Source organism: Meleagris gallopavo, chromosome 4, assembly GCF_905368555.1.
Source record: "Meleagris gallopavo chromosome 4, MGAL_WU_HG_1.1, whole genome shotgun sequence".
In the NCBI taxonomy this organism is placed as follows: domain Eukaryota; kingdom Metazoa; phylum Chordata; class Aves; order Galliformes; family Phasianidae; genus Meleagris; species Meleagris gallopavo.
Genome location: NC_139407.1, coordinates 62,510,784 through 62,538,339, shown reverse-complemented (window position 1 = coordinate 62,538,339; position 27,556 = coordinate 62,510,784). Strand labels below are relative to the sequence as shown.

The 27,556-nt window shown below is 43.7% G+C and overlaps 1 protein-coding gene across 6 annotated transcripts in view; it reads right to left on the bottom strand.

Annotated features, from left to right (window-relative positions):
• Positions 1-11,551: 11,551 nt before the first annotated feature.
• Positions 11,552-27,556, bottom strand: part of ZFYVE28 (zinc finger FYVE-type containing 28) — a 145,295-nt gene continuing 129,290 nt past the window's right edge. For 5 of the 6 annotated variants that reach the window (XM_085223594.1, XM_085223591.1, XM_085223592.1 and 2 more), the window contains 4 exons: positions 27,167-27,283; positions 25,369-25,473; positions 13,997-14,100; positions 11,552-13,807 (listed from right to left, as the gene is read on the bottom strand). In XM_085223594.1, the coding sequence (XP_085079720.1) occupies positions 13,676-13,807; positions 13,997-14,100; positions 25,369-25,473; positions 27,167-27,283 (458 nt within the window). In that variant the 3' untranslated portion in view covers positions 11,552-13,675. The other variant, XM_085223596.1, reaches the window with a different exon arrangement.

Below are 27,556 nucleotides of genomic sequence, written 5' to 3'. Positions count from 1 at the left end.
AAGTTCCTTTCCAAATGTCGTTCTTTTTTGTTGTCCTTTTAATGCTCATTCACACTTGCACAACTCTACTCAGCAATATAAACTTATTCTTTGCTCCATCTGAAGCAGCATTCCCAGTGCTGGTACTGGTGGTGCTGCTCCTGCTCAGATACCCTCTGCTCCCTTGCCTTGATGCCATCACAATCCCCTCATACTAGTAGATGTTTGTCTGGAGCAAACCACTGCTGGCAGACTTTTGCCACCTTACATTCACAGATTATTAAACTCCAGTCAGTTTAAAAACATTCAGTACCTTCTATATGTATATTTATTTTGTGTGATTTGTGGCTCGCTCTGAACAGTTCAGCTCCGGTGCTTTGCTGGGGCTGGCTTCACTCCCTCCGTTGCTGAGTGCTGTCTTTGCAGCCAGGATTTTGGTGCTCACACTAAAAGACAGCCAATTTTAAATCCCCTTTCCATCTGTCCTAAAGACAGGAGACCTCTTCCTCTGACAGCTGTTGATAAAACTTGGTTGTAAAGTCAGAGGCACAGAAACATAAATAGAATGTCAGCATGCAGTGATTTCAAATGCATGTATTGAAGGAAACATTCTTCAGAAATGTATTTACTGAGTCCTTCTTTTGAAAGGAGTGAAGATTTCCCTTTCCTGTATGTCCAAGGGCCATTTGTGCTTGGATGGTCTGGAGGTTTATTCATTTCTTAGACATGAGGGATGGAAAATGCAGCCTTTCAATAGCACATTCTCCCATGAGAGTTGTTAAAACATTACGGAGCTCCTCTGTGGTTTTCATCAAGAGGAAATTTCTTCAGGAAAACCCCACTGCTATGCAAATACAGTGGCCAGACAGATTGGGACAAACCATAACCATTCAGCTTTGTAACAGTAACCTTGGAAAAGAGAGTGATATGGTGGGTCTTCCCTTGGTATGGTGTGAATTCCCTCTGGAACTTACCTGCAGACTCAATGCTGGGGTACAGAAAGAGTAATTTTTGCTTCCTTTTATTATGTCTGCAGGCTCTTGCCACCCTAAACACTCTTTGGGTCAGAAACCAGCCAAAATCCCCATCCCTGGGAGTATTCAAGGCCAGGCTGGATGGGGTCCTGGGCCCTACCTAGCACTTGATTTAGTGGTTGGCAACCTTGCCCATGACAGGGGGTTAGAACATGATGATCTTTAAGGTCTCTTCCAATCTAAGATGTTCTAAGATTCTAAATATCTTCCCTCTTCTGTTTTCCCCCATGGATGCCCTTCTACCAAGGCTCAGAAGCTGTGAACTTGCTTAAAAACTCCCGTTTCTGTCCCAGTGCCTTAGAGGAGAGGTGTCACATTTTGGAAAAGGACTGGAGAACCTCTAGGATGTTACCTTGCAGTTTTCCACCATTTGTAGCCCAGCTGTACTCAAATGTAAAAAAATATATAAAATAAAATAAAATTAAATTAAAAAAAATGGCATGAGATTGGCCCAGACCTGCACCACGCTGGTTGCTCTTGCTGCAGTTTTCTTGAGACTTCCTTGTTCACGGTGGGCTGATGGCTCCAGGCTTTGGTGGGAAAGGAGATGTCCTCCCAGGAGTGAACTAGAGGTCAGCCTGAGGAAGGCCAGCTGCATTGGGCTTCAAAGAATTTTCTTTTTTCCTAAGTAACGAATCAAGATGTATATTTTTCAACTCAGTCCCTGTTTTAAAATGAAGCCCCAGTGTAATATCCATGCTAATCAGATGAAAGCTTGCAAAATACAATTCCTTCAAGATCTGGGGGCATGCATGAATTTAACTCCAGGTGACCTGTGACTTTGTCGGTGACACACACCATTTAAATCCGCACAAATGAAAACCTTGCCTATGCCACAGGCACATTCTTTGCTTTTCCCAACTCGCAGGGAGCTGGAAATGTTTGATGAGTGAAGTCTCGGTGATGCATTTCAGCAATAATTCATATGCTATACATAATTTAGGCGCTCGCCGCAGTCCCCCCGTAACACAAGCTGCATGGTGTGTACACACAAGGCCAGGAGGAAGCTTTAAGGAGGCTCCAGGCACAATCCACAGCAAGACTAAGTTTGATCCGTCTCCAATTTGCACCTGCCAGATCATGAAGGGAGCTAATTGGATTAAAATATTGTAATTATCGTTTCATTTACATGCGGTAAAACCTTAGGGAAACATTTTAAATAGCAGAAAAATTCAGTCTCTGAAGTCTGCTTCTTAAAAATGTAATGCTCTCTATCCTCTGTTGCCTGAGACTGGGGTTTTTCCCTAGGAAAAGGCGAGCTTAGTGAGGGATGTGCATGGAGCCAGTGTAGCACAAACACAGCACTGCTTGGTTGGGTCATTGTCATCTTTGTTATGGCTGCTCAGATGCCTTTTTCATCACCAGTGACTGTACTCAACTCCTACAGGATTTCACCCAAAAGTCCAAAGGATGTCAAGGTGCAGAACTAGCTGTGAGTCTGGAGAAAGAAAGTCCCTTCCCTGGGCAGTAGAAGCAGCCTTCGTTTATTCTCCACAGGCAGATAGTCCTGCATTCATTTGAGAAGCATCATGTCTGCTAGGAGGTCACCCTCCGGGTCCAGCAGCCTCTGGAATGGAGGGCAGCAGCGGTGGCATGGGGTAGCCATGCTGGTGGCTGGGCATTCACAGGCTTTATTTCAGAAACTGATGTAGCAGAATACAAGAAAGGACAAAAAATAACTGAAATCAGTGTCTCCTCACACCTAGCAGGTGCCCGCAGAGAGGTAACTCATTCTGTGCATTGCAGAGGACATACCTGTTTGCTTCACAAGCCAAGACTGGACTTCACCAAGTCCCACATCAGCTGAAGACCTCAGTCTGGATCAGGTGTGAAATCATACCTTGAAGCTGCGTGCTCAACAGTGAGGCCTACACCAGAAGATGTCTAATTAACTTCTGTATTCTTTCTGTGACAAGGAGTGAAGAATAAAATCATGGCCATGATGAGAAGTAATGTTGCTATGCTCTTTAGTTTGGATCTGCTCAGGTCTCCTGTGGAACTGGCACATCATTGCTGATCAAGAACAGCTTCAAGCCTGTCAACGGTTTATGGGCTGGTTCAGCCCAGTTCCGTGACTAGCAGGACAGAGGGATGCCCCACTGAGCAGCAGGACCTAAACATGTAGACATGCTTTGTGCTCATTGAGAGCAGAAAAGTGGCAATGGGAGAGCCCATATTATTCTCACAGAAAAGAAAATGAAAGGAAACCCCATTTAGGGGAGTGTATCAGCCCCTTACCTGAAGACAGAAGGCTTTGAAAAGTATACTGTACAGTGCAGGCCCTGCTCACATCACTGGTGAAGAACGGAAGCACATGAGGGCTGCTTCAGGAGCTGCCTCAGCACTTTGCATGAGCTTTGGCAGCCTGCAGTCTGCTGCTGACACACTTACCCGATCTCAAGGTTACAGCTTCTTTTTTGGAGCACCTAACTCAAGACACAGTACATGGATCAGATGTTCAAAGGGCAAGCACCCCACCCAGTCTGGAAGCTGGAGACTGAAAGACATGTCCCATTAGACAGACAGAAATCAATGCCTGCTTGGCCATTAATCACCCTGGAAGCCTCCACCTTGGTGAGTCAGCCCAGGAGCCTGGCATACCTTGCAAGCTGGAAAGGAAGATGCCTTTGTTTTGTTCCACCACCTCGCAGTTCTAACTGGAGAAGCACAGGCAGCAATCACCCTCCTTGGGAAATCAGACCTTCACACGACGTGAAATCAATTTCTGATCTCACCAAGTCACATCTAACGTGTCTAAAGAACATCTGGCTGTCAAGTTCCCTCTCTTCAGCAAAACAGCAAAGAAGGAAGCAAGCCTCACTAAAGCAAGCTACTTAATGAGCTTTGTTAAAAGCACAAGACCCAAAGAAGGGGGAAAAAAAAATCAAAAGGTAGAATTTCCTGATACATCTCCAAGAAAGGCAGCACAAAGTCCCATTGCACTCAATCACACCAAACATAAGCAGCATTGGTTCAGCCAAACGTTGATCAGGACAGCATTGCCATTCACACTGTTCTCCAAGCTTCAAGCCAGATATGTCAAGGCCAGTCTGGATTTTCATTCTCCACCTGGCCATCTCAGAAGGTCATGGGATCCAACTGGCACAGCATCCTATGGACTGCTGCAGAAAGTTAAACAGCACGATTCCTGTTAACAGAACAACCGCAACTGCTATGTGTATATGCAGTATAAAGAAGCGATTCAGAATTGCATCTGTTTAGCACTGGCTTTGCTTGCCTTAGCCAAGCAGTATGCAAGATACTCGTCCTTCCCAGGTTTAAGCCACTGACACACCTTTGTATGCAGGCAGTGCATCCTCCATGAGGTTGGAGAATCCACACAAGAGCCATAATTTACACTCTTGCCAACTCTATGTCCTGCTTGGGCTACAAATGCACATTTGTTATTTCAAGTCTCAGTTCTTTAAAAAAGTGTTGATACTGACAAAACTACAAAAGACAAAACAATAGAAATAAAACTTTTAGCACTAACTTGCTGAAGTAATGCTAATGATGGTTTGTAACCATTGTGTTTCTGTGAACCAAGGGATTTAACCTTTACATTTTGGACAGGAGAGGAGACCATCAGCACAACTGCTGCTTTAGTTTCCTTGAGACACAACGGTGAGTATCTGTTTCCTTAATAACAAGGCTTCTGATTTCCAGTAGAGCTGCTTAGGTGAGCACCAAAGAACACAGGCAGGCACACAAACCCACCACAAGGCAAGGAAGCCCAACACTTCAGTGCTTTCCTAGCTCAGCTCATCACCCCACGTTGTACCACTCAGCACAGAACTGGGATACGTTCTGCTGACTCCCTCTAATGGTGGATGGCTGCAAAGTTCACAGCTGTAAGACTTCAATGCAACGTTATTTCAGAGGTGACCCAGAATCGTAGAATGATTGGGGTTGGAAGGGACTTCTGGGTCCGTCTTGTCCAACTCCTGCTCAGACTGGGCCACCTACAGCAGGCTGACCACGTCTTAGTGCAGGTGACTTCTGGGGATCTCCAAGGAGTTTTTTGATGGTGATGGTGATCCCCTGGGCATTGCATTCAGAGGAACAGAACTTCAAGCTCATAGCTGAGTTTTATGCCATGATGTAGTTTCTGGCTGTGGAGAACTCTGAGGCTCTACCAACATTAGGGGACCATTTATTAAGCAGATGTACAGATAGTAGCCAGAGTTTTGTACATGTTGCTATGCTTCATCGATGACACAAACCTGAGTGCTATGCTGGCTGCCAAGGGACACTTAAAATACTCTTTAAGCATCATTAAGTGTTCAGAAGTGCCCAGAAGCAGCCCAGCTCTTTTCCTTGTGCTGCAATGTATTTCAACATATATTCCTACCCTATGGCATTTACTTGGCAATAAGACTTTCCCACCTCCTCTCCTGGAAGGGTGTTAGGGTTGTCTTCCCTGGGGACTCATGGAATCATTAAGGTTGAAGAAGACCTCTAACATCATCTTGTCCAACCCCAACCCATCCCACCATGTCCACTAAACACGTTCCTCAGCGCCACATCTACACGATTCTTGAACACCTCCAGGGACTCCACCATGAAATGTGCCTTGCTCAGTGGTGGGAGTGGGGAAGGTTGGGACTGCACGGGACTGGGGTTTGGAAAAAGTGTCCTTAAGGCAGAGAGGGAAACATCAGCACTAAGCTCACCTCAGTCACCTCCTGGGTATGCCCTGGTTGCAACCTGTGTCAGGTACTTGATATTTCATGTAGAGAGCACAGCAGAAAGGTGAAAACATCTGACGTCTGGTCAAGGGGACATAGCTGTGCAGCCCTGCTCCTCTGCCCATAGGAAGGACGCAGGCCTGGTGGGACAGCCGCAGCCTGCCGCACCACAGAGGCATTCCACGTGCGGTGTGAACTGTCTGCCGGAGCGCTGCAGAACGGATCGCTCAAGGTTAAATTGGATTAAACTGTTACAGCTAAGCTTTCCCACGTGTGGTTTAAATTTAAACGCTATAAATTTCATGGTGAGTTATTAAAACCTTCTTGGCAAGGAGAAGTCATCTCTGTAGGAAAAAAAAAAAGAAAAAAAAACATTCTGCAAGTTTGCAAACCCACGGGGAGGCTGTAAGTCGGGGCACGGGGAGACTTCCAAGCAAAGGGGATGGACCAAGGTCTTTCAGTGTGGGACTGGGGCTGTGGAGGAGTCTGGCTCTGCTCCCAGCTCAGCTCTCTGGTTTGTGAGCGCTTGCCAACACCAATTAACAAACAAGCAGCACAGGAGGCCATGAAAAGCCTTTTTTTTTTCCCCCCCTAAGAATTCTCATCCTTTCAGTCTCAACAACCTCTGCGGCTGCCACATGGTGTCACACCAGCTCCGCACTGCCGTGCTGCTGTGCCACGCTCCGTCATCAGCTGCTATTTATAGGGACAACCAGCCATTTCCAGCCCCAGAGAGGGCACTGGGGGCCAGGACGGTGGCAGCAGGGATGGGAGAGGGGATGAGAATTGGGGAGGTTGGAAGTTGCAGTGAGATTTGCTGCTTTTATCCCATTGCCATGCTTGGGCCAGGCTCTTGAGAACCCCCTGAGGTCAGTGGGACCTCTGATAACACCTGCGATGGGAAAGCTTTGGGAGAACTAAACAACCTGCAGTTTACCCAAACGATGTGCTTTGTGTTGGAGCAGTGCCACTGTGTGAATGCTAAGCAGAGAGCAGGAGCACTCAGAGCTCACCATCAGTTCCCGTGCTACATCTGAGCTCTTGACCTAAAAGTGCAATTATACAGTGCAGCACTGTGACAGCAGGTAGAGCAGGAATGCTGTGAGAACACAGCCTATTGCTATCCCGGATGCTGGTCCATTAAAAGAGGAGACACTATGATTAGGCGAAAAGGCTTGGCACGAACAGCTTTGCTGCATTTTCAATATGAAATGTTTGTTTTGTTGGAAGATGACTCTAGGATACTGTACCATGTCTTACCGATACTCAGAGTCCCCAGTTGAAAAAAAAAAAAAGCAGAAACAAATCCAGTTGGCTGCTGAGAGTAAGGTGAGAGCAGCAGGGCATCAGGTCCAGCACTGTGGGACAGGGGCATGGGAAGAGGACAATCAGAGAGGCAGGCAGATAGGAGATGTCTTCCATGTGGTTATGCAACATAGGATGCACAGACGTGGCTGAGATGCTCCTCCGAGCAGACAGGCAGTCAGCCACTTCCAAATGTAATTAACTGCATCGTTACCATCTAAGCAAAACAAACTGTTCATTCTGTGCTACACTTAGCCAGAGAAGATATCAGTGTTGAGACCCCCAGACTGCAGCTATTACACTGCAGTGCTGCTGACATCCTGCAGCACTGCATTGCTTTCTTATTCCCAGTGGAGTTACCAGGAACATATTCCAGGTTTCCTCAGGTGCTTCTATTTGCACCAGAGAGCCACTGCTATATCCCCTCATATGCTGAGCATCCTCAGGATGTCAGGGAATGATAACTGAGACAGAGCTGCCCCAACAAGCCCAAAGGAAGCAATGGATATGAAAGCAGAATTGATTCTTTGGAAGTTGACCTTGACCTGTGGTTGAAGTGTTCGGCAGAATTGGAGATTTTTAACAAACCAAATGAAAGCAAGGGTCTGCTTTTAGGATGAGGGCAGCCTGCCAAAGAGCACGGAGCCTATGGCACACCAACCCCTTTAAGGAGAAACTGACATTTTTGAGCTGAAGACCAAAGCCACCATAGGCACCTATTTATATGGAGTGGCTTTTGGAGTGGCTTAGATGTTTTCTACACATACTCTTTCTCACATCTCTAGGTCAGAGTCCCAGTGACAGGCACAGAGTAAAAGGGGCCTTTTCAGGCAAGAGGAACTCAGGCTGTAGGGAAGGGCTAAGCTTCAAAGGGTAGTTTAAGCATCAGAGCCTGGGAACTTCACCATCTCAGTCTTACAGTGTACTGAGAAGACTGAGGTATGGCATTTGTGCGTCTTCTTCTATGCGTCACAGTAACGTTTGGGCAGGTGCAGCTGCTTTGATCTATGCCCTGCTCCCCAGCAGGGTTATCCTCCCTGCTTTCCTGCTGATGGCAACTGCACACAGTGAGAGTTTTGCAGTTCCAGACTTTCCCTCCCTTCTTTTAGACCCTGGATTCCCAGACAGCAGCACACTTTTCCCCAGCTTCCTCCTCCACTGTGTTTGATCTGTGTTATATATTTCTTCTCTGCTGTCTGCAGCCATACACCACTATGACACCAGCCCTGGCACAGGACCATTCCCAGGGTGGCATGGGAAGAGAAGGTGCTGAAAATCATAGAACCATAGAGCTGTTTGGGTTGGAAGGGACCTTTAAGTACATTTAGTTCCAAAGCTCCTGTAGCGGGGGTGCACCTCCCTCTAGACCAGGTTGTTCACAGCCCCATCCAGCCTGGCCTTGAAGTCCTACAGGGAGAGGGCATCCACAGCCGCTCTTGGGCAACCTGTTCCAGTGCCTCATCACCCTCACAGTAAAGAATTTCTTTCTAATATCTAGTCTAAATCTACTCTCTTCCAGTTTAAGGCCATCTCCCCTTGTCCTGTCACTACCTGCCCTTATAAAAAGTCTTTCCCCAGCCTTCCTGTAGGTACTCTTCAAGTACGAGAAGGCTGCTATAATGTACCTCCAGAGGCTTCTCCAGGCTGAAGAGTCCCAGCTCTCTCAGCCTGCCCCCTGTCATGAAATCATTAAGGTTGGAAAGACCTGTAAGGTCATCTAATCCAACCGTTGACCTGTCCTCCCCATGCCTACTAACCATGTCCCTCAGCACTGCATCTATGTTTCTTGAACACCTCCGGGGCAATATTTCAACCACCTCCATGGGCAGCCCATACTAATTACTCTTTTAGAGAATAAATTTTCCCTAATAACCAACCTGAACCTCTTCAGGTGCGACTTAAAGCCATTATGTCTCATTCCATCACTAGTCATCTGCCATGAAGCCTCTGCTCAGCCTCCTCTGCTCTGGGATGAACAAAATGAAGGGCTGCAGCTGCTCCTCACACACCTTGTCCTCCAATCACAGAACAGTTTGGGATGGAAGGGATGCAGTCCATCCAATTCCAACCCCCCACGGTGGGCTGAATGCCCCCTACCCACTCAGGCTGCCCATCCAACCGGCCTTGAGCACCTCCAGGGATGGGGCACCCGCAGCTCTCCAGGTATAGCATGCCCTGTTGGAGGTCCTCACAGCACTTCTTAGCACTAGCTCTGCTCAGGGCTATTTCTTCAAAGCATCTTCCCCCATGCTGACAAGCTCAGCAGTATCACAGCCTAATTCCAGGTAGAGCCTGAAAGCTGGGCACTGCTAAAATATTGCCTAGAAAGTAGTCACCTCAAACACCCTCCCTACTGCAGTTTTCTTTCTTTCTTTTTTTACTATTAACTCAGAGAATAAAAAAGTTGTGGCAGTAACATTTCACTGCCCTGTAAAGTACTATGGAAAACGGAAAAAATATGTAAATAAGACTCTGTGAAACAACACACTGGCTTAGTGCTTGTTCAGGTGATATAAATGCTTGGCAATGGTTATGCTCAGGAAATAAAATCTCTGTACTTCTCACCAGCCTGCAGGAAGGAGGGGATGGCAGCAGCCCCAGGACCAGGCAGCCATGGGTGCATTCCATGGTCTTTCCTGCAGACCAGCTCAGTCAGATCCCAAACAGCAACCCTGTGGTGATGGCGTGCAGAAAAATACCATGCAGAAAGCAACAACTCAACGCCGTACAGCTGAGTGAAACAGAAGGGAACATCTGGGCCCACACCTAGACTTCAGAGCTTTCATGGTTAGCGAGCACAAGAAATGAGCTCATGAAGCACTAATTGCCTGGTTTGTTCTGTGCACAAGCATGGTCGTGGTACCTGCAGTTACAGCTTGTTTTCAGACCAATTATTTCATTAAAACATTACCTCCGCATTTCCAGATTTGCTGTAACAAGTCTTCGCTTCATCCTTCCGGCTCAATGCTTTGCCATTTCTTGGTTTGAGACCATGGGAGAGAAAGCCAGATACAAAATCACAGTCTGTATAACATCTATCACCCCAACAGCTATTAAAACCTCAGACCAAAGATCTGTCCTTTCTCCTTCTGCAAAGCCAAGGGGCACTGCGGGACAACAGGAAGGACTCGAGAAGGGGATATCTTGCAGGGCCAAGGACACCAATTAGAGGTTTGAAATGAGCCCGTGCCTGGAACCTGGGGGGAAGCCACGGAGCTAAAAGCTGCTGAGCTGTTAAACGCAGCCTCTGCTCTTTGCTGCGAGGCCTCTTCCCATGCAGCAGGAAAGAGAAGGTGGATGGCAGCATGGGGGAAGGGTGAAGAAGGGAAAATGCTGAAGGATCCTAAAAATGTCCATTGAGAAGAGCTCTTCCAAACAAGCATAATAAATACAGCACAATACAATTCAGTAAGGTGTTATTATCAGAAAAAGGTCGACAGCAAGCACTGTGATCTCCAGCACAAATGAGGATGCCGAAGCCATCGCAATCCCTCTGACGAAGCAGAAAGCTGCTGCCTGTGCGGGGATGGAGCGCTGCAGTTCTGGTGCCTGCTGATGAGATGCTATCGGGGTTACCACAGCAACGGGAGGATGCAGCACCAGCAGCTTTGACTTTGCATAAACCGACAGCGGGTTCAGCTGGGGACGAGGCACTGAGAGCGCTGCTGCTTTCCTCCAGCTCCAGGAACAGGCGCAGTGGGGCTGTGTTCTGAATCCCTATGGCCACGTCCTCTGCCCCCTCCACTCCTACAGGCAAGGCTTTGTGTTCCCCACTATGCACGCACCCCAGCTTTGATCCTTCTCCTCCCAGACCAGCCAATGCACACAGGGGTTGTTTCCCTCACACATCGCTTCCCCCAGCTCCCTCCTCCCTGTACTGCCTCGTGACCTCTTCAGTCCTTGGTCTCCCAGACAATGCAGAGACTCTCTGCCAAAGCTCCTCTCATGGCCAGGGCAGCCACCAGGTGAATGGTGGCCACGTCACTCACTCCTTACCTCGTATCTCTGCCTATGTAGCACCCCAACAGGAAGGGAAAACCACAGTGCAACACAGTGCTGGGCCTTTTCTTCTGACAAGTACTGCAGCAACATGAACTTCATGAATTTCCTTTGAGGAAGCTCTACTCTTCACTTATTTATAAAAAATTAAGGCTGCATTATTTGTCCATAAATATATACACATAAATTCAACTGCAATCCTAAGCCTGCATGCAGACATCCCATTCATTTTTCCTGCTGTAGCAGCACTGAAGCAAACATCCCAACAACACAGAGCTGTAACATTTCTGCAGGGAAATGGCATCCCAAAGCCCTGCACTGAATCCTATGGGAAAAGAAAAGAATCCCAAACCCAGTGCAGTTCCATCAGGCAGGTGGACAGGCTGGTGCTGGCACTGCCATCCCTCTGCATCAGCTCCTTTCCTTCATCGTATTTGCAAAGTGGGCAAAGTGAGAAATAATTAAGGACAGTTTCCTCGACAGTCTGGCAGCTGTCACTGCACGCCAACAGACCCAGAAATGAAAGAGCAATCCAGCACAGGGAAGTAGAAAGTCCTGACATTTTAATTATCTGAAGAGATTACAAGATGAAAGTCTTCCTTGAGGCAAATGTATATTAGTATTGATATAGTCATTGTGCTTTTCAGTAAGAGAAATAGGAGTCTGTATTTACATAAGAAACTATAGTGTCTGAGATCTTTAAATATCATATTTATGGAAATGATTCTGAATTACAGCATTTACAAAATAAAAACAAGCTTGAATAAATATCCAGTCCATTAAATAAGATTTTTTTTCTCACAGAAGCAACTTTTTGTGCATATTTATTACACAACTGAAGTTTTTGTATTTTTATCCTATAAAAGAAGCATTAAATTTGTTGGTTTTTTTTTTTCTTTCTAAAAATAAAACTGCAATAATCATTGCAATGTGAAGCCTGAGATTTAAGCCTGAATAAGTACCATTGCTTGCACCGCGCGCCCGCCCTCCCTGCACTGCTGCAGCCCTGCTGAGTGCTGACACTCCCACCCGAGGATTCCATTGGAGGAATTTCAGGGAAAAAAACAGGAAAAATATAAATAAGGTGAGGATAACACATTACAGCTGGCATTGGTTACAAACAGCATCGTACAGCTTGTGCGTAATGCATCAGCCAGGTGAAGCTGCTTCAACTGATTTAAAATGACAGCAGTGCCAAACTGTGACAGCTTTCAATGGCTCATTAATGCTTAACATAAAACCACATAACGAAGGGAATGTCCACAAGGCAAACTAAAACCAAAGAAAATCACCCCGGCCAGTTTTGTTTTGTCACTTGGAATGATGAGTTCTTGAGAATGACACTGCAAACAACTTCCCTCATCTCTTTCTTGAAGTTATCGTTTTGAAACACACCGTGTAACACTGCATGTCAGGAAAGGGGATAAGCAAAGAGCTCTTGATCTCCCTTCCTCTGTAACCACAGCACACAGAGCCTTGCTTTTAATGTGGCTAACTCAAAGCTTGTCCAGACGGCTTTGAAACCTCAGCACTCAGGGAGCTCTCACTGTAATAGTTTGTGCAAGATCATAGCAGGAATCCATGTGAATCTGACTTCTTTCCTCTCCAAGTGCAAACAGGAATGAATCCCTGGTGTTTCAGACAAATACAAACGTCTTCCAATTTGTTAGCATGAGTGAAGTTGCAGTATGCAGTATTTTACATGGTTACTCTGCCAGATATGGACAACACAAACCCTTCTCTGGTCGACCATTGTAGGACCTTTCCAATACATCAAGTTTGCCTTTTAAAAATCATTTTAAAAACTTGCGTGGGATAAATCATTTGTCACAATACTGAATTCTGCTGCTAAGCTCTTCCAAAAGTATGCATTTCAATATTAATTCATGCATTTGGTAATCATTTCCTCTGAACTTTGTTTCGTTAAGTTTTAGGTGCTGATACAGAAATCAAAGCTCTGTCTTATAATTCTATTACCAGAATTTAGCATAAGTGATGCTGATTATAAACAATATGGAACTAGGAGTCATAAATCTTAATTTTTAGAAGACAACTTGGAGTTATTATTCTGCTCAGTAAATTAAAGGCAACAGAAATTTATTGCCTCAAGACCTCCAGTGTGAAAGAAAGAAAGTTTTGCTTTTAGAAATACTGAAAATGGATTCCAAGTATTTTGCTTTAATGAATCCTGTCATAGGTACAAAACCCCTAGTGCTGGGAAAGTTAAACCACAACGGGAGGGAGAGGGCTGATGCCCATAGCCATGCTGGAGTTAGTGAGCACATTCCATGTCCAAGCTCTGGGGCTGCTCTGCTGTAAGGAACTAGTTAACCACCTGCTCTGAGCTTAGCATGGCAGATAAGCAGCAACGCTTGTTCAGTTCACTGAGCCCTATTTCTTTCCACGCAGTGCATTTGTTCTGCATATGGCATCGTAACATTAATGTTATAAATTTATGGAAGACTACTGCAGCCTTAGAGCTGCAGACGCTTCATCCTTCCCTTTAGCAGCTTAGTAAAATGCAGTAAAAACTGTCTGTACAAAATTTATAACAATGGATGTCAAAGCTTATACACCCTCACCCGCTCCCTCTTTCACATTAACTCTTGGCTTAGGTCAAATGCATCGGTCCGTGTCAGACTCCAGTGGACACAGCAGTACTTTAATATGTCAGATACCGGCTTTGTCACTGTAGAAAGGAGTGACATGGAACATGTAACAGTGAGTGCAAACGCGGACAGGCTTCATCTGACCATAACGAGGTAACGGCGCAGAGTGGGAGGAGCAGCGGGAACAGAAGATCTGCAAAACAAGAGGAGATTGCACTTGAGTTCCTTGGAGAATGGAGCGAGGAGAAGCTGATCTCACCTACACACAGCAGCCATCCCACGTAGCTGAACAGTCAACAAACGCAAACACTCATCGCTTGAAATTCTTGGGCGAGAGCACGTGGCTCTCAGTAGGTTCCCCTACATCTGACTGAGTCATTACCTTGCCACAGCTCCTGCAGTGGTGCTTCCTGCGGATGACCGTGAATGGAGCCTTGCAGGCAGTGCAGTAACTGCAGACTTCATCTGGAACCCAGTCAGGAGGATCTGTCAGAAGCACAGCAACAGAAGGGGAGATAAATCAAAAGGGAATAGCACCAAACATGCGGCTGCCAGGTCCTCCAGGGAGCAGGGAGGATAAAAACATAAAGACAGCAGCTTTCACCTAGGTCTCTCCAAACACTGTGTGAGCAGGCAGGGGGGTAAGCTGAGGAATCAGGGAGGGCTCCTCTGAGGCAGTCACCTCCAGGATGAGCAAAGCATGCTGAGGGCTCTGACCATCCCCAGCCCCTTCAGCCACTGTGACAGGAAAGCTGGCTGCTCTTCCTACAATTAGGCAAGCAGATAATCAGCTCAGAGCCCACTTATTTGCTGGTAAATTATCAGAACTCTTTCTGGCTGGCTGCCTTAACAGCAATGAAGCAAATACTGAAAATCACACATAGAAGACACCAGAAAAAGAACTCAAGCATTATCCCTAACAGCATGTCTCGATTGTTTATTTTTCCTGTGAGCTCTACAACCTCTCACAGAAGCCAAGCAGTGAAATGATTTGTTTTTGGCAAAGCAGAAAGTATTGGGCTTGCTTCTGTTGAGCTGTTTCTGACTGTGACAGGCTGACGTGACCTCTGGGAGACTAAAATTATGAGTGTAGAAATGATGGAGCCGATTGCTTAATTAGGTTAATAAAAGTCTAATCAAGGGCAAGCCAAGTTCTATCCAGAAGGAATCCATGGGCACAGTGGAACGCAAACTGCTGGGCGTATTTACCCACATGGAACTTCCCTCCAAGCACTATTTACAGTATGCGGCCCAAGCGACTGCTGATTTATAAACTGACGAGCAAAATCCCTGCCCCGAGGAGCACATAATCAAACAACAAACTATACGGTGCACTTAATGCAGAGATCAAGTGGATGGTGGCTACAGGTAGAAGGAAGATAATTACATGAAAATTCAGATCATTCCATTATATCTATCAGCCAAATGTAACTGACCAGTCTTCGTCATACAGCAACATGTGTGAAATTGAAACTATAAAAGATAAGCATACCAATGAAGAAAAATGTTCAAAAAACAGGCAGAAAAACATCTGAACAGAACTTCAGATTCTGAAGGATTTTAAGGACTGCACATAACAGCCTTCACCTTATCCCTGGGAACACCAGAGCAGTTCTCTGTGGAAGTAAGGTCACAAAATCCCATTTAAAAGCCATGCCTTCCCACAGCAGCAGGGAGAGGCAGCACTGCCGGCTTAAGTCGAAGCAGTGATGTCAGTGAAACCAAAGGATTTCCCTCTTCTTTCTGCAGCTTGCCCAGCTACTGCACATAACACTCACCCAGTGAAAATACCCCTGAAATCAGAATGTGATGCTGACTTTGAAAACTTCCTATCACTTCCATTGGAAAAAACACAAAAAACAGATCCTTTTTGTATAGGTTGCATCAGGACAGTATGGAGCATCCTGTCCCATAACTCCTCCTTTCCCCAGATCAAACTAATGTAGCTCTGGAGCTCATCAGCAGAAAGCAGCTTTCCTATCAGTAGGAGTTGACCATTTGGGTTTTGTGTTGTTTGCTTTGTTCTGTTGCTGCCCCTGATATGCACTGGTGAAAAAGTTGTTTTAAGTGACTTTACATGGATTCAATCATTCCCAGAGGTACATAAAAGGGAAAATCGCCAAAAAAGACAAATCAGAAACAGAAGTTTTTTGGTAAATAGTGACCTTATAAATTCATAATAGTCACATAATCCATAGTTACACAATTACTTGACTGTCAGATGAATTCATCTGAATACTTTGTTTTAATAACTGCATAACACAAAATATTAAAAATCACATGTCACTGGCACTCAGTGTACAGAAAGATATAACCCTCCCTACAGCATGTTCTCCCAGACTAGGGAAACACCTTTTACTTTCAAGTTGGTCTCAGTTTGGCCAACTCACCTCTCCAGAATGAATGCACCAGCAGAACAGTCCTAGGACACATTGTCATTGCATGGTTTGGGTTGGAAGGAGCCTTAAAGCCCACCCAGACCCAACTAATGCCATGGGCTGGCTACCCTCATCAGCTCAGGCTGCCCAGGGCCCATCCAACCCAGCCTTGAGCACATCCGGGGATGGGGCACCCACAGCTCTCTGTGCAGCCTGAGACACCTGCCCCCAGACAGAGACTCAGCACACTGAAGCACTTAGAGCCATGCAACCAGCACTGTGCCCCTTTGTTTCTGGGCTCCAGTGCCCTCCTAATGCCCAAATTCCTTGCACCAAAGTGAGCCGCACTACAGCACTTCCCAAATAGTAACACTTTGTTACATAAAGGCATGTAACATTTAAAACGCCATGCATGCGTTGTCTGCTTTCAGTCACCACTCTGTGTGGGGAGAAATCAGCACAGAAATGCCTCACTCAAATCATACACTCATGCCATGGTGAAATAGGAACCTCTGGGGGTCATCAGCCCTGTGCTTTTGCTTTCACATGTGACTTACATTCAATATAAAGAATGGAATGCTCTTTACGCTGGATAGAGACAGAAGCTTCATTTTGAGGTTCTGCCCTTGCTCAGGAATGAAGCCCAGCCCACCTTCCAGTGCTCGCAGGAAGATGAGGCTGGGAAAGATCACACAAACCCCAGTGGTGACAGAACCCGCATCCCTAGGTTCTGTCACAAGCTTTATCTCACTCAACCTTGGGAGCAGCCTTCTGACTTATATACATTAAGGACTGAGTCATCAGGCTTTTTATAGAACAGGTTTTGGAAATATTCTCAGAAGAGCAGCCTCAAGAGGGCATGAAGCTTCAGTGTGAGTAGCTTAAACCTCCAGCATTATCCCACAGACAGGCCGGGAGCAGGGCAGCAGCAATGCACCCAAAGGCTTTTACCATTACAGTCCTTCTTCAGACTCTGCTGCTCTGCACACAGCAGCAGATGGAAGCATCCAGTCTCACAAGCCCTGCCCGCCTGTGCTTCGGGGACTTGCAGCAGGCTTGGAGGAAAGGTTCGCTTCTGGGCTAATTGGCCCTCTGCTTTATCAGGCAATAAGAGCTAAGAAATCTGTTGGGAAACAGCTAAAGACCACGGCAGAAACATCAAAGAGGAGGAGGGAGGGAGGGAAGGGATTAACGAGACAGAGTAGAGAAATGAAGTTTAGAAGAAAACATAAAAAGCATGTACAGGAAAAAGGCAGAGAAAAGAAGTGAAACGAGTATTTTAATGCAGACGAGTAAGTTTAGAGAAAGGAAAAAAACAACTCAAGATGAAATGGTGTGAAAACTAAAGAAGACATTTGAAGAAAAAGAGAAACAGCATTTCCAACTCCAAACTATTCAGAAGTCTTTCATTATGACAGCCAGTAAAGTGAGAAACTTTATGGTCTTTTGTTTCATTTTATACTGTAGCTTTCAGAATTCACCTTTACATGTCCCTGCAACCTCAGTAGCTAAAAAAGTTCGTTCTATGCTACAGAAGTTAAAATCTCGTATAAATCCAAAGCGGTGGAACTTTAAGAAGAAAAACATGATCACGACAAAATTCAGACACTAGAAACAATGTCAAAAAGCCCACATGAATTTATTTTGCTTAAATGCCTGCTACAAAACTGCTGCAGCCATATGTAACCTGACCAAAAGAAGGGTAACGTTTGTGTCTCAAAGCAGGCGAAGAGAACCTGCACCTGGATCTATCAGCAGCGCTGACTGAAGCAGCATCAGGATGCACTGCAGTGTATGCCTCAGGGAGAGCTCAGTGCATTTGGCAGCAGCAACCCTGAAGACTGAAAGATCAGAATTAAAAACTGAACCTAACTCTCTATGAGCATATACTTTCCAAATCCAAGTTCTGACACCGTAGAGCCACAGCTCAGAAGTGACACTGAGCTCTTACAGAAAGCACAAGTGCGCTGTGACATTGAGACACAAGAGACTGGGTGAGGTGGGCAGAAAATATCCTCAGAGGTGTTGAAGCCTGCAAGCTGCCTTCATCTAGCAAATCTGTAGACTGAAAGAAAACAAACACATTAGAAAGCAAGCACACCCTGACTCCCTGCTGAGCCCTAAGCTTACTGCAGTGCCTGACAGCTCAGAGGATCCCTCATCTTATGTTTTTACCAAATATCCCTCATGCAGAACTCCAATCTGGAAGTTCCTCCCAGATCGATGCATAATAGACTTTAGAGCACATCATGCATAACCCTGAGTACACATTTACCAACCATCCTTAGGAGGGCTGTTCCTGCAGCCTGTGAAAGTCATATCTCTGTAGCTATCAACGTGCATTATCCTCACAGCTGCAAGAAAAGTCAGGCTGCCTTGCTGCCGTTCCCTCAATGAATGCAGGAATTGTGGTCCACCGTAAATTCAGTTTTAAGTACAAAAAGTGGAGAATTAGGGTGACATGACTTCACCTCTCACTTCAACTTCCATGGTGCAACGAACCTTTTTGACCCTTATGACATTCAATTTTCCACGTGTCATTCTGGGTAGACTCCAAATTTTATGTAAGATTCCTTGGAGGCAATTGTACCACAGTAATCTTTTCCCTTGCTCAGTAGATTCAGTGTTGATTACAGCTGGCTTGAAATTTTTCAATTAAAATAATTTTCTGCTTCAAGAATATTATTTGATAAAAATTGGGGTGGGGGAGGTGAGGGAGAAAACGGAGGTACAGGCTGGCTAGCTTCGAGAGCAGCTTTGTCAAGCGGCTTCCTTAGGATGGAACCTCTGCACAAAGCTAGGGAGCTGAGGGCACAGCTTGGCACTTTGTCCCTGCAGAGCTATGATAGAACACAGTCCTGACCACAACATGCTGTATCTGCTCTGGACAGGTGTGTGACCAGCAACTCATTCTGTGGGCTAACTAACCATTACTAGGAGTCCTTTGTAAGAGCTACCAACAACCAGAACAGCCATCTTCTGGATTTCTCTCAGAATGTTCTGTTCTCCCTTTGCACCCCTCCCCTCTTTTTCTTTTTAATTTTTTTAATCTAGTCTTCTCTTCAGAACAGAGAATCAAACATATTCTGAAGCCTAAAGATTGTGATTTAAAAATTATATATTATAATAACACACATTTAGAGCAAGTATTACTCTAATAACATTCTTGACATAGGTTCTAAAAACTAGAATCAAGTTGACACTGTAGATCTACACCACATGCCAGCAGAACACTAAAATGCGTATTTTGAGGGTGAAGAAAATTCAAACCTAATCGAAATCTCAATTATGTCACTGTGGAGACAAATGAGCTGGTGCTGTACGGTAGTTGTGGGGTGTTATCTCCTCTGCAATGAAGTCTCAAGTTCCACACTGTGCTGACAGAGAGAGATCGTATTTGAAAAGATAAGAGATCATGGGCAAGTTTTTAAAACAGAAGTCACACTGAATTACTGCAATGCTACCTCAAAACTGTACAATTGGAAATCTCGTAATGTTGCATGCATAATTGAATGTGCTCAGCTGATTATAAAACAGTGCCTTATTTTAGAAAACTTTACACAAAACTCTTCTCTTGTGCAATGAAAGCAGGGCAGCTAAAAAAGGAAAAAGTGAGAAGTTATACAGACAGAACTTGTTTGGCCACTGAACTGTGCAACAATTTAACTTCTTTCATTTAGCAAGTGTTGCTGGTCATCATTATAAATAATAGCATAGCCACAGGCATGCAGAGGACAGAAGAAAAATGGAAGCATTCAGCTAGTGTTGACAGCTAATTCTGGGCTGATGGTGATTAGGTTCTGCACACACAGTAGCACGGGCAGGTTTTCTTGACTGTGTGACTTCATATGGCAACGTGAACAAGAGCTTGAGCTTCAGGACCATAAATTACTGAACTGTGCTCATGCTGCTGGTTGGAGAGAGCAAGGAGCTGCTGGTAGACAGAAGTGGGTGGGCTAGAAAGTTATGGTATGGGAAGGGATTGCAGATTAAGACCGTGTTGTTGTGCAGCAAACAGATGCTAACACCATTTGGCACAAGCAGTTATTTGTACTGGCAGGCACAGCACATGGATTGTGGCTGGAGTTATAAGCAGGTGGCAGTGAGCAGGGCAGTTCTGTATAAACAGGAGAGGAACGGGGAGTGAAAATGAATGTATGGCTGCAGAGAGCAGTGGGATGCTACAGAGAGTATTCTCCTAGAGAACAAACAGCTTCCTAATGCTTTCTGATTTTCCTTGAGAAAACCTTTTGATTTCTGAATGTCCCATGCTTGTTCCTAGAACAGGAATACAACCTGTTTTGTTAGCTTGTCTGTAACTTCGTGACACTGACACATTAGAATATTCACCTTTCTTCAGGGAAAGCAGGGATTTACGTTCCATCACATTTATATACTGATAAATAAAGGAATATACACAAATCCTTATCAAAACAAAGAAGAGAATTTACTGTGTATATATAGGAAACTGCTGGCAAATAGAAAGTAAATGTTGTGTTGGGACTGGAATCAAGATCCCAGACACACAAACTGCATAAAGATATCACATTTCTATGTTTCAAATTAAGTCTCTGGGAGCAACATGGCCCTGACCTAGTTGGGATACGCTTTAAGTAGGTTAACTGAAAAGTAATTTTCTTCTATTTTCAAATACAAATGTTTGCTTTAATCCCTATATGACTCATGTTGCCCACTCCCAGTCCCAAATGCCTTGGTCAGTTTGTTATCTGACTGGCTGGACCCACATCAGAGCTTGAGAACTTCCCAATAACCTTCTCCCTGTGCAGGCTGCGAGGTCACCACTGGCAGAGGGATAAAGGCAGTACCATAAAAGGCCCCAGGATACACAGCCCTTCTGTTATCACCTCAGAGCAAGCACCCTGGTGCCTTTTCTACTAGCAAGGAACCCAACCTGCTTGTTTCTGAGCAGCTGCCACCACCATTTGATCTGTGTACAACAGACTTTGTACCCACTGGCCACCTTCTCTATCATATGATCAGAGCATATTTTATTATATTAAAAACTCATTTATGGAATACTGCATGAATTCATCTTATATTCTAGGAAAATATATTGCATTCTCTCTCTTTAAAAACAGAATGCTTTTTACAACTATACATTATAAATAAATATGCTTCCTAAAACAAAACAAAACAAAAAAAAGCAAACAACAATAACAACAAAAAACAACCCTAGAGCATTAGGAAAGCAAAGATGGATATATACACCACAGGCTTATCTGGACTTTTGAAAACGAAAGTGCTTTTGTTCTGGGATGCCAATTAATCTGCAGTATATTGTATTTCAGCCTTCAGGAGGTCACAGGATCCAATTCTTATATTCTTGCCAATGTCAATTGGCTCATAATAAGCATTCATATTTGTTTTATGACCCAGACCAGCTGGTGGGTTTTATATAGGGTAAGAAATCTGACAAAAACAACAACTGATTCATTTTTATTATCTAAGTAGAGGCTGGAACCTTCAGGAAAGTCTTAACACTTTTTTTTTTTTTTTTTGAGGGGGGGGGGAAGGGGGCTTCTAGGCTTGCTTGTTGCTTACTATTAATTAACATTATTTGAATACAAACTTAAGCATTTGGTACTTGTGGTAATAGAGTTTTATTTGATAATTGGAAAGAGTTTTCCTGGCAGGTAGCTTGCTGGACTTTCTCAGTTTGATCCATGCTTGTCTTATGTCATTATGGTAGAAGGGAGGAGCTTACCTACGTGCTCATCTGCTCTAAACTGCTTTACTTTTTGCTGAATCCATTAAGATTTTAAGTGTAAAAATGATGTAAAAAATGGATATAATTAATTTTGGTGCAGTGATGTCAATAGATTGGTGCAACGATCACAGACTTTGCACTGAACCATTTACATGACAACTGCAGTGTATTCCTGTTGGTGGCCTACTTCCCAGTTTTAGCCTGAAGGATGCAGCCAACAGGCTTGCTGCAACAAATAAGGAACACTGTTAATGCAGCAAAGGTTGTCCAAACCACCAGACAACTTCATATGTATCCAAACATCACCCAGCACAATGTCAGGGGCTATTGCTTTCAGAGTGACCTGCAACAATTATACAAGTGGGGAGGTGTTACGAGGTGGGGAGGAAAGCAGGTATCTGCTGAGGTTAAAATACTGCTGCAATTATCCATCTCAAGGAGGATGCCTTCAAGACAGCAAAGATTGTATCCCATTAGCTATCACTAAGTATCTCAGTGATAGGTACATAGGTAGTAGATACAAGCCTGCAGAGCTTTTCTAGCAATGACACCTGTGCCTGAAGTCTGGAATGTACTGGAAAGGGGACAAGATGGATGTTTCTAACAGTTTCCACAAATGCAACAAAACAATCCACTTCAGGTGCCCCTTTTTGTAGATCTCGGTTTGTTCTGGTTGGGAAGTCAGAGTTCATCTCCATGCTTTCTTTCACCCTCTATCATTTTGTAATGCCTCCCAGTATAAGGAGGATCTGGTCATATTGGAAATAGTCCAGTATGAACTACTTGGTGACCACCAAGAAGATGAAGAGACTGAACCATCTCTCTTTATGAGAAGAGGCTGAGAGAGCTGGGGCTGCTCAGCCTGGAGAAGAGGAGGCTCAGGTGGAATCTTTCCAATATCCACAAATACTTCAAGGGAGGCTGCAAAAAAGACAGCCAGGCTCTTGTCAGTTGTGCTGCATGACAGAAAAGGAGGCAATAGGCACAAGCTGAAACACAGGAGGTTCCATCAAAACATCAGGAAACATTTATTATGTGAGTGATGGAGCTCTAGCACAGGGACTCAAAGACATTATAGGTTCTCTTCCTTGGGGATCTCCAAAAGCAGCCTGGACATGGGCCTGGGCACCCTGCTCAGGGCAGCCCTCCTGGAGCAGGGGTGGGACCAGAGGGACCCTGAGGTCCCTGTCAAACTCAATCATTCTGTGATTCTGTAATTGTGATATGTGCCTCTTTCTGACAAAGTTCCGCTCATCTGACAGCTAAATCACGAAGCAGACTGAAGAAGTTAGTTTACACAGAGTAGCTGTACTGGTTTGTACAAGCAGCTATTCATAGCATGAGCATTTACACACCAGCCAAGTAAGGCTTCGAGAGAATGCTGCAAGGACATGGATTCAGACTCACCCAAGCCCTTCTGGTGAACGAGGACAGGTATCAAAAGCAGAGTAATTGCAAGAGTATAGTCCCCACTCAAGGAAGGTGTCAGCATGGCAAAACATGGTGCCAAGACAGCCAATCTGATTCTGGGATCCAAATTTACTTATTCAAAAGGGGCTTGGACTATCTCACAAGGCTCTGCTTCTGTCCCACAGACATACATGAAACACATGCTATTTACAAAGTTGCTGGCAGTGATTTGTTCCACTGTAGTTATCTCCACATGCTACTGAAACTACAGGGTGGGTTTTACCACTCTCATAGGGCAGGGACACACCTGATTTACACTGTCTGGATGCTACAGGGGCTATTGGAGCTCCCGGCACATAACTGGGATTACTTGGATCACCGAAGATTCCCCCTTACCACACTTCAAAAAGCCAGTCATAACATCAAGACTGATGCTCTCTGTTCCTATAAACAGTATCTAAGTTCAGAAGCCGTGCTTCTCCATACACAAAACCTTATCGTCATAAGCTAAAAGTCTTAAAAGCTGAATAACATGCCATAGGAAGGAAGTGAATTTGCTTTGAGAAAATACACATCCACTGTGAGAAGGTTATTCAGCACCCTGCAGTTCAGAAAAACTTGCATTCAATTCTGGAAGTCAAATACACTGACAGCATCAGGCATCGATTCAAAACAAAAGAAAATGAACTGAAATGGTAGGGAGTGAATCATCTCTTGCATTCTTTTCCACATCAGCCTGTATATGGCAGATATTTTGCTTAAAGATTTGTTCTTCACTGTGCCTTCTGTCACATTCTCAATTATGGCACAATAGAAAAATCAATTAAAATTATTCTGAATAGTTCTTTACTTTATCTGTCCTCAAATCATCTTCCTCCAGAAGCGATAATTTTTCTACAGTACATTTTACATAAATTAGTCCTGCTGCTCTAAATAAATAGATTAGTTTTGAAATCCTTTAGCCTGTAGCTACAGAAGAAGGGTTAGCAAGCTCTCCATGAGTTTTATATAAGCACAAAACAACTTATAAATACATACATTTCTTTCAAATCTAATCTTTAAGGTGGTTGTTTTCCTGTGATTTCTGATCTTTATTACAAACAACATGAACTAACGTTTCTTGACTGTTGGTCATCCCCTTCTGCATACAAGCTGAGATGTATGTTGCTTATCACTCACATCATCCTGGATTCAAAAACTGACTGGAGGAACAAAGATGTACATAGGCAAATGGACAACAACAGAACAAAGCACAGCAAAGTTACTGCGCACCTAAAGTTCAGGGAAGTTTAAATATATTTTCACAGTTTCTGGTTGTCTAGTGCTTTCCACCTGACCAGAGACAACACCTCTCCAATAACAGAGCTTCTGGAGTGATGAAATCATCATTCAGCCCTCACGATCAAAGCCAGCTACTTTCCTGTTTGCTCCATCTCATACATCTATTTTTTTTCTCTTATATTCTGACTGCAAGTGCTTTGATTTCTTTCAGTCCATTTTTTACACACTGTTTACTATACTGAGGCTGCAGTCATAACTGACTCCTAAGCACTCCTGCAGCTCAGATTCAAAACACAAACTAGAAACTTCTGAGCTCTCACAATGCTTGAATCCTGACTCAAACTTTCAGTTATTATGCATTTTCCTTCACTCTTAACCTTACAGTCAGTGAGACTTAAGTACCCTCAGAAGATTTACTAGAACTGTCTTTTCTTTACTTTGAAGTAATATGGCGAAGAGTTTGAAAACAGTAACCATAGTATTTTGATCATTTTCCTCAGACACAGATGTGCATAAAATATGCAAAGTATTTCTACTGGGGAAAAAAAGTAGAACCTCCACATCTAGCTAAAGACATAAGAGCTGCCCTTAGATTTGGCTGCACCACCTTACTTACAGCAGTACAACTTACACAGCTGTTTGAGAGCTGTCACGTGTGGTGTCACCTGCTGTATTAAAGTCTTTACTATGGAGAACCTTCTTTCACTGATACAGTCATAATGGCTTTGACAATTTGTAGAACACAGTTTCATGAGGAAGTTAGGAAACATTCTTGAAGACATATACATACAGTTTGTCTCTAGACCATATAATGACAACATTTTATATTCCCTTCCCAGAGCCAAACTTGAAAAGAGTTTTTTGTTTTAGTTTTTGTTTTCTATTTCAACATGGATTTTTTTTTTTAATATCAATATTGTCTCACTTTTAATTACCAAAAAAAAAAAAAAAAAGTACCTTCGAAGTCTCCATCTCTGGCTTTTGCTGCAAGTTCTGAGGATGATATACTTTCTTGACATAAAGCACAGTCTTCCAGTGCTGCGCTTCTTAAACCCTGATTAACTGTAAAACAAAGCAAAAAGTACCTGAATTCACATTTTTCCAATTTGTACCTAAAAGGTCATAGTTAGGACTTCAACTAGTAGATATTGGTAGAATCAATATGTGGTTCTTCTTGCTCTTTCTTTACCCTGCCACACTTAAAAATATCTCCTGAATCCTTCTTTGAAACAACAAGAGCAATTAAAGATATTGTTACAAAACATACAGTCCTCTTACTTTCAGCAGCTGAGCTGCATCCTATATTTCTCAGTTTTAACTTTGCATACTTCACAAAGCAGATAAAAACAGAGAATCGCTAGGTGTATCACACAGAACACAAAGAGAAACATCACCTCAGGAGTTCCTGGCTTTCATTCTCTTATTTTGTTTATACTTACCTTTGTTCACATGCTTTCTTTTTTTAACCTAACAGTTCATTTACTGGAAATCATTCCAACTAAGTACCACTGCCTACCATTTATTTTCTAGTGGTAATTCTGTAAACCTTCAGTTTCTTCATTATTTTCACTTGAATATTCAGTAGGTCTCTGATCCACCTCTTTCATTTTTGCCCTACCTCTGTCTACCCCCTTTTCTTCCTTGCCAGTGAAAAGTCAGTCTGTTTTCACATCAATACATCCTGCCACCACCAAACGCCAGGGAAGTTTCAGCTGCAAGTAACTGAAGACTTCAGTGCATGTTGTGCACTATTCCACTGCATAGTTGAGTAGCACTGGAGTTTTTTCTGCTAAATTTAACCAACTTTAAACACAGTGTTCTACATAAAATCTCCAGAGGAAAAAAAAAAATAATAAAAAAAAAAAACCAAAACACCAGAAAATCCTCATTGAAACATGGAGAAGTGGAGAAGGAGCTAGAAAAACTTTTCAGTCCTGAGAAAAGAAAGGAAAGAAAGGAGCTCTGATTACTTTTAGATGCTGACAGGTGTAATCACAACAAGGACAATGGTAATTGCAGTATTACTGAGATGGCATGGTTATTTTTAGGTAAATTAGCAGACTTGAATCTTTGAAAAAGAAATAATCCAAATGGTGATAGAGGAAAAATGAATAGAATAAAAAAAAATGTTGCACTGGCTGATAATTCAACTCTGGCTCCTTTATCTGAATTATCTAGAATTCAAAAAAGGCTATTTTTTTCTATTTTGAAGACAAACTCAGCATTCTGTGATTTACATAAGACAGGCCAGATCCCAGCATCATGGTGGGCATTCTCATATCTTCTAGTCTGCTTTTCTTGTGTGGTTATTTGAAGTCCAGAAGCAAAAACAAACAAACAAAAACACCAAACAAACAGATACCTATCTTGCTAAAATAAAATGCATCCACTGTGAAATAGAACAAGGAAAAATAAAAATAAATATTGAATCTGTGAACTCCAAACATTGCCTACATCACATTACGACAAATAGGCTAAAAACATTCTTCTGTTATACACAGGGATATGGAAAAAAAGCAGATATATTTTGAATGCTTTGAACATTTGCTTTAACACGTACTCCCAATATACAGAATTCCAGTGGTTTCACCCTGTTTAAAGTCCATTTTCATGACTTGTTTTAAACTCAGGTAAAACCATTGTACAGTGAGTCCAAATTCAGCATGGTTTTAAGGAAATTCTTGTCAAATAGTTCATATTTTCACACGGGGCCACCAGTAGAAATTCACTACGGAGGCTGTTTTAATCTGGTTACCTTTCTTTTGCTTTTCCTTGTCTTCTGTTTCGGGTTTAGTTGCCATCACTTCAAACAAGGTCTTCAAGATACTTCGCAGATCACTAGCATAGTTTGTCTGCAGCTGGTCAGCAACTCCTGGGGGTTTGAGGAAAAAGCCAGAACATTACTAGACTATTAGAACCCCCTTAAAAAAAATTAGATTTGTTGATACCAGTAATGGCCTGGTATTTATATTTGAAAGATCACTAGCTCGTATCAGTAATAAAAACTGATGATTTAATTAAATTCATTTTCTGTAATGGCCAAGCCATATTCTGGCCTTTATGTTAGCTGCAATTTGAAGCGCATCTTCCTTGTCTTTTTGGCAGAAAGGGGACACTCCTCCTGTGTCAAAATAAAACAGCTGCA